At 31.3% G+C, this 8,490-nt stretch overlaps 1 protein-coding gene across 3 annotated transcripts in view; it reads left to right on the forward strand.

The window, feature by feature from the left end:
• The window catches only part of LOC143255831 (uncharacterized), a 50,307-nt gene that overhangs the window by 34,910 nt on the left and 6,907 nt on the right, over positions 1-8,490 (forward strand). For 2 of the 3 annotated variants that reach the window (XM_076512131.1, XM_076512132.1), the window contains exon 10: positions 5,613-5,754. In XM_076512131.1, the coding sequence (XP_076368246.1) occupies positions 5,613-5,721 (109 nt within the window). In that variant the 3' untranslated portion in view covers positions 5,722-5,754. Of the gene's footprint in view, positions 1-5,599; positions 5,755-8,490 lie in introns of those variants that run through there. The other variant, XM_076512134.1, reaches the window with a different exon arrangement.

The following is an 8,490-nucleotide window of genomic DNA, read 5'->3' on the forward strand; positions in this document are numbered from 1 at the left end:
AGGCATTGGCTTCAGATGCATTTAGTCAGGACTGGACTGGATTGCACTTACATGCCTACCAAAGATTCATCTGTTACCCAGAGCTCTAGCATTGTTCACTCTACCCATTTCTGCATTCCGTTTGCAGTACTTGATTGGCCAGTACAACCCTGGTTTTTGTTTCTGTGGTGTCTTCTGGAATACCCATCTCTTTCTATTTTACCATTTCTGTGGAGTCAACCACAATCCAACATCTTGCCACTCATCCATTCCAGAGCTGAAGCTTCAAGTGTAGGGATTATCTGGTCCTTTTCACACTGTTGGGGTTTAAGTTCTAATTTTGCCATGTACCTGTCTCAGTCTCTGCATCATTCCATGGTAGATATTCATCAAAATAAATAGCACACATGCAGACAATGGTGTATTGCAAGGAGGTTAATTTCACTTTGTCCACACGTGTCAATCATAGCTTGGTTTCTGGCTTAGCTCTTTGACAAGGGTTTTGCACCTTTCACTATCATCCAACATAAGGTGGCCTTATCAGCTGCTTTTCAATTGTTTAAGAGAGATATACTTTGAGTCCCTTGTGCTCTCTGGCTTCCAAGTCATTTCAAGTCCCTCATCCCAGATCACCTTTCTAGTTACTTAATTGGAATATTAAAGTGGTGTTGGATGCTCTTTCTTAACATCCTATTGAGCCTTTGGCCTCATGTAACTTCCTTTCTCTTAAGGTTCATGTTTTGCACTTATGTTTTTTTTTCATATTGAGACAGATCTTTCTTACCTATGGCACAGGGTTAGTCATGGAAGGGATTAAATCTTTTCCACCTATTCATCTGTCAGCAATGTCTTACTGCTATGATTAATTGGATCTAGATTATTTGTTATGTACAGTGAGGACCTTGAATTGCTATGTTTCCCACACTAAACTTTTAGAGGTGTTAGAAAATGGATGTTTCTCATTGAGATCCTTCAGTTTACTGGGTTATGCTCCTGGTTATCTTGACGTGGTGGGTATGTAAGTTGCTTATTGCTTCATATTGGTTATTTTAGACTCTTTGGAAGTGAGGAGACTCTTGAAAGTCACATCTCATCAGATTCGTCATATTTCTATGTTCCTTGCAGTGTGGTTGAGTTTCCCACCAGAAGGTATTGTGCAGGCTTGTATGTAAATTTCATCCAGTACTTTTATCTCACCTTATTTGCATGAACTGGCAATTTTTTTCTTTGAGGGTTTTGAAATACTCCCTGTAGTTATATTAACCACATCAACTAGACTATAAATCAGGGTGATTATTTTTATTACTAATTTCATCTCTTTAACTTTCCAGTGTCTTTTACCTCTCTTTTTCACAGGATCTCACTCTATGATGAATGTTACACAGTCAGGTGAACTGTTGTCAAGTCAATTCTTTCTTAGCAACCACTAACACAATATACTTTATTTAGGTTGCAATAGGCTATATATATGAAGTATTCCATAAGACCACTTAGAGGCAGGCCAGGAGATGTTACTGAACTAAGCTGAACACCACTCATGAACTATCAGAAGTAAAGCATAAGGTGATCCTGCCCATCCCTGCTGATCAGTGGATTACATAAATTAGGGTCAATTTAATTAAAAAATTTAGAGAATTTGGTCCATCTATTGTACTGTTTCCAGAGCATTGTTTCTTGGTGTTTCCCATTGTGTATTACCCCTCTTGTTTTTTACTAATGGAGCTTTGGAGTCCTTAACATGCTTGATTTTCAGTTGCTAGTGTGATGGACAGAGGATATTCCTCCAGAGCATTCAAATGACTTTTATTTGCTCTTTGAAAAGGAGACAAAGTTGGGGACCCTGCCATCCAAGTCTCTTGGGTGTTTTTTTTTTTTTCAGATACTGGTAGGACAGGCACCAGCATACTTCTAATACTGTTTCACATTTGGTGCTCAGTTCTCTAGTTGGGTTGAGTCTGGCCTTTCTCTTTTATATCAGTATTGGTTCAGTACATTGTTAACCCTTTTGTAATGGGTTGAAGACCATGTTATTGCATTTATTGACTTGCATTCAAAATTTTATCAAATTACTATTTTATTAATTTATGTCAGAATGTTTGGTATCAAACGGTAGATATAATTCAAACTTTATCATATATGAGTTAAATTCTTAATTTCAAAGTACATATCAAAATAATACACTTAAATATTGATTTTTGTGAGTCATGTGATATGTTGAATGCAGCACTAACTTAGATGTTTGTTATGTCAAAATAATAAAACTATAATTTTATATGAATTAGGAACTCAGATTACGAATATTGACAAGCTGGAATATAAAATCAGAACTTCATATCTCTCTTTTGCTCAGATACGTTTTGTGTACAGAGGTGGTCCTTTTCACATCTTTTCATTTTTGTAAATGGTCCCTTATATACACTTACTTCAATATGTGGCACATGAATAACTGACTGACAGCTTAGAATGTTCTCCACGTGGTTTTTTTAGCCATTTTAATCTGTTAAAAGGCTACAATATTCTTTTAAATCAAAATATTAAGTAGGTGGGTTGTGTCTTTAGTCTGCCTGAAGTTTCATTTGTTTTTAGGCTTTAGTATAACTTAATCATCAAGTTTGATAAATTATAGTGGAATTCCATGGTATTAGTATAGTTTTTTATGATTTTTTTCATTCAACAAAATTGTTTAATATTCTCCATGTTCGAAATTTTAAAAGGCTTAGCAACCTATTTCCAGCAGTAACAAAGTTCAAAGATCATAGCTAGAAGAGATAATGCTTTACTTCTTTAGTTATTGTTCATTTCCAGATAGTAATAACATTATGCAACAAAATGTTTAGTTTTTGTTGTTTCTGGACAGAAAGTGTTATTTCCCAATTACATATGCCTAAAGTAAATGGAAAAAGACCTATTTTTCTTTTCAAATTTTGCTTTTGTGACCTACGTAATGAAATTTTCAAGTTTATCCATTTTTCAGAACATTCCAGGTAGATTTGGTGCTGAGTAGCTAATAGAGAATTTTCTCGAACTTACAAGAATGTTGTAGAATTTACGAGAATTTTCAAGAACCTTTTAGAATTTTCTAGAACTTTCCACAGTAATATATATACAGGGGCTCATCACTTCAGTTTAGTTCTAGCTGCCTAAGTGAACACATAGACCTATCTGATTTTATCAGAGATGGAATTTACTGTGATTTACATTACAGTTGCAAATCTCAAAAAACTACTAATTTCTAAACGTTTTTGTATAACTTTAGTATAAATACATGTATATTTTGATTCATATTTTGTTTTATTCATACCTTATGTAAGTGAAAATGTGCAAATGTGCCTGTTTTTGCATAGAAAATAGGTTAATTTTTAACTTTCATTATCCTGGTCAAAAAAGCAAAGTTTGAAAGGAATAATGGCCATTTTCTGTACTTTTTTACAATTAAGAAATAACACACCCTATCTAGGAACAAAATATATATTACTATATATTACAAAATAATAGTCCATTAAGACACAGCTAAGACAGAGTAACTTTATGAAGACTAAACATCAGTTTTATATAATTGGGTATGGTGACATAAGTTCATGTGTACTGTGACAATGCAAGTTGCATAGTGTTAGCCAAACATGACTAGAAGATTAACATAATAAAAAAAATAATAAATACACCTAAATATATAGCATTATGAGACTTAAGCTAATTAGACTAAACATTTGTATTTTTGTGTTATAAAATTCTAGTCATTCTAGCAAGAAAAAAGCATAATTTATATTTATTTCCTAATTTTTTTATGGTGGTTGCGAGATTGGTCAAATTAACATACCTCACATAGTTATGATATCAAAAATAACAGACAAAATATAAAGTCTTACCGAAAAACTTTTGAAACTTATTTAGTAGGTTTTTGTGATTTGATTACACAAATATATTTGAGATTTTTGGTACGAAGAATAGTTTTTTAATCAAAACATGAAATCATTTTACACTCGGACTAGTAACAAAAGAGACATTTTAAAGTAGGAGAGAAAGAGGCAGAACACCTAAACTCAGTGGTACTGATGTTAAGTATCTTTGTTTATGCAGTCTTTGTGGCAGAAGAAAGACTGCCACTGATTTCAAGCATGAGATAAACAACCATGTACCGAATGACAGAAAAGTGTCTGGATGTATAAGAAGATTTAAACAGAATGATGTAATTTTGGCTGCAGTAGCACAATCAGGAGTCCTTTATCTGAGATCAGTATATAACCAACCATGTGGTGCATAGTAGCAGTAGTATATGCTGACCATTAGAGAATGTCTCCAGTTGCAATTACAGTATGAGGTAACTCCTGTGAAGGAATGTTAAAAGAGATTTGAGAAACATGGAAAAATTAGTGCATAATACAATTACTTTTTGAAACTCGTTTTGATGCATTTATGTACAAAAAGTTTTTTCTGAACAATGAAGAAAATAAGCCAGTTATATCAGTGATGCCTAGGTGGGATTATGACCTTGAAGAATAGTGAATGAAATGTTGGATTCAACATTGGGACCATACAATGGGACATGCGCCCCCAAAGTTCAATATTAACAAAAATTGTGGCAAATCTAATGGGAAAAACAGAATATTAAGACAAATGGTGGTGAGGGAAAAAATGAGTTGATGTTCAACTGCTAGTTTTTCTGGGAATTACGTCAGAAAGGATGTGTTGCCCTCTTAATTGACAGAGGACTATAGTCTAATGGTAATTACATTATAGGTTTATGCAATATATGTTGACATGTAGGAGTGAGAGCTTTTGTTCAAGGCCTGTAACATGCACAGAAACTTCCATGGCAGTGTCTGAGAGGTGCTGGTTTATTGTAGTGCAGATGGATGAGTTGCATTTCTAAATTGTAGACTGTGTATAATTATAATGTTAATATTTTATAAGCCTACTTTTTGAAATTCATGTAAGTTTTTCTAGAGTATGTATATTCTTATTGCTTTTATTAGTTGAATGATTCTGTATTTCATAGAAAACTAACAACACAAATGTGCAATCTTAAACTGCATTAAAGATGTTTTTGTTTAAATTACAGATTTTTTTTCTAATTTAGCTATACATAGTTTGAAAATAATATTCTTTTGTTTTACCATGTAAGGATTTTTCACAAATCAGAAATAAAAAACACAACTTAGACCATTGTTTATTTTTATGTTTGTTAATAAAAACACAAACAAACTGTAAAAAGGGAAGAACATTGATGCCAAATAAATATACATCATCAACCATTCTGATGTATATTTTTAAATCTGTATATTTTAGTCTGAAAACTCTGTTTTGTGATCTTTTATGTACTGCATTATGACCTTTTGTGAAAAATCTGAATGTAATGGAGAGAATGGATATTATTTTAAGATTCAACATACAGGAATTACTAAAGAATGTGTAAAACTTTCAAGACTGTAAAACAATCACATGTTTTTTGCAAAAAGTATATCTTGTTAACGTAATAAAAATTTATGGAACATGGTTCAGACTTTGTGTATATAAATTATGTATTAATTAAAATATTTTAAGATACTAGTATAAAGCTACTGAAAATTAATAACAACTATGCTTAATAGTTGTGTGGAGTAATACATTGTAATGTACGTAGATGAATTTTACAGTAACGAAACTGAGTATATGAGTACATTTGATCAAGAGGCAGAACAGTTAATATCAAAGATAGAGAAAATGACAGCTGAAGCTCTACTGGAAACTCAGTTACACAGATGACAGTGATAAAATATTTATGTATTAAGGAAAATGGTGAGTAAAATATGCTGTTACTTCACATATTTCATCATCTTTCAGAATATTATCTTTAGAAATTTTATTGAAATTCATAAACATCACACATAAAAGATTTTTTATATATTCAGAAAACGTTTTTCTCCAGCTTTCACCTTGCTTTTATCAACACAACAGTTAAAGGTTGTAGTAGGCTGTTAAAGGTATTAAAAGGGAGAGATGAAAATTTGTTGGTAAATTTGAGGTTTGGTATGAGTTTATGTATTCTTTGTCATATTTTCACTCAAAACATTACTGTTCATGTTCTTACTCCCATGTAATAGTTTTATATATTCATGTAGTAAGTTAATGAGCTGTAAATAATTTGCCAATAAATGACTTTATTGTAACTTAATACTGGTTTGTTTGAATGGTATGCTATCTAATAGTTGTCTATAATTTTTTAGATATTATAGATTATATTATAGAAACAGGTGATTGTTTGGTGTTGAAGTAACCTTAGTTAAAAATTATATACAATTTCTGAAAAAAGTGGTGTTTAAGGTAAAGGTTTATATTTGAATAGTCATATTATTCCTTTGAAGGAGTTTATAAGTTATAAATATGTAGAAAAATGTATTTGTTTTGACTTTGGAAGTACAATTCATGTAGTAAGTTTGTAAAATGTTAAAGCTTAACATATCTCTCTATATAAAAGTTGTGCTTTTTCTGTACTTGTTATCTAAGATAAGCTGTTGCTGTGTATAGGTTTTAACTTTAATGCAAAAAGTACATTTTTTAAAATTTTAAATAACAGATCAAACTGTATGCAGTAAAAGTAATATCATTTCTTTGCTAATTCATGTTATATTTGTATATGTAAAACAGTTTTCAATTTCCTTTATATTGATTAATTTCTATGAAAGATTTGCTTCAGGTTTTCTTCCAGTGGTAATTATGTTTTTTGGTCTTTCAATGCTGCCTCTGCATATCCACCTTTCATTTTTAACAAAATCATTGATTATCCTCTTAATCTCCTCTAATGTTAGGGCCTCCATTTGTGACAGTTACCACCTCATTCCATGAACCTTTATCCTATCAATCTCCTACATAATGGAGCAAATTTAAAATAAATTATTTTTTTTTCTCAAGAGAAAATAAGTTAGATAATCCAATCTTTGAAATTGAGATGAATTTGACTTGAATTAGCAAAAACTACATTCATAGTATGTATTTTCTCTGTATCTAACCAATTTAAAAGGAACCAAACTGTGAAAGTATCTCTACTCCATGTAATGGTCACAATACATGCCCCCATATTTAAGATCAATGAAGACACAATGGAACTATATCATGAAACATCAGAAAAGTTTCTTGACTAGTCAAGCTACAAAAAAGTAATACTTCAAGTTGAAATTTGCTCAGAATCTCAATTGGATTTATTTTATTCCAAAATCAGAACAGATGGAATTTAAATAATCTTGTAACTACAAAATATATACAATAAGAGAGTGAAATATGTAGATTTTGTAATCAAGTGTCTTTATAAAGATTTGTCTGTGAATTTGTGTAGCCTTTATAAAGTCAAAGTTAAAAGTGATTTTATCTTATTTCTAATTTTATTTTCATACCCTCTAGAACATTCTATTTATTATTATTATTCTAACACTAACTGTAATAAGATCAGCAATATATAGTAAAATAACTTCTGGAACCTTAGCTGTCCCTTCAGGGATGCTGCTGGCATGGAGGCAGTGGTTGATGCTGTAATCTATGAATGTCTTTGTTTAGTTTAAGCATGCAGGACTGATACAGTAGAACCATGACATTAAGGGCACACTTCTTACTTGTTACATGTATGAAAGAAGTGTTTTTGTGCTTATTTAAAAATATTCAATAAATTAAACAAAGAAACATGTTCTTAAATTTGTTTCTATTCCATAGTTATGAAAATTCGTATACTTGCAAAATGTTACCATATATTTATACATCACATACATTAGGTCATTAGCACAAATACTTGCATAGCAAACCTATACTCTTATTCCTTACATCACTGGTTATGTGTTTACTTTGTAGTAATAAAATTTTAACGGATGATTGTTTTTCACATTTACATTGATGATGTTGCAAATGGCTCTCAGGTTTTTACAATGAGAATTCCCTAGAGTAATAAGATTGCACTTTGAACCTGTAAAGACATTTATTACAGTATATAGTTCACAGCTGATTCAAGTGTTTGAATATTGGTCATTCTTCTGGGATGTTTGGAATTTAGCAGTATGCTGTATAGGCACACCAAATGATTTGTGCACGTGGTTATTAAATCTTTTTCCCTTTCAGCAAACTTATTCCCTAGTCCTAGCTTTTCACCATTAAGTACAAAATAAGTGATGCATCAACATTATCAGTTCCCTTAACAATTTTATAAACCTCATTTGGATCTCCTCTGACTCTTTCAAGAGAAGACAAATTCAAGATTTCCTGTTTTCATATAATAACCTTTCCATCCTAGGAATATGTATAGAATATTTCCAGTTTTTAGACACTTGCATGCTGTCTCTTGACCTACCAACTATAAAAAAAGAGAAAAGCTCACATCTATAATATTTGGTATTCTTTAAAACTCTGGAGAAATCTTGTCTCATCCTAATGTTTTATCTGTTTTTAATCTACATGATTAAAGCTGGTTTCATTGTTTTCCATAGAATGTTTAAGTCAGGAATATTGATATCTTTTTTTTGCAAAAACAGAAGAGAAAACATTTAAAATCTC

This window comes from Tachypleus tridentatus, chromosome 7 (genome assembly GCF_004210375.1).
Source record: "Tachypleus tridentatus isolate NWPU-2018 chromosome 7, ASM421037v1, whole genome shotgun sequence".
Classification (NCBI taxonomy): Eukaryota; Metazoa; Arthropoda; class Merostomata; order Xiphosura; family Limulidae; genus Tachypleus; species Tachypleus tridentatus.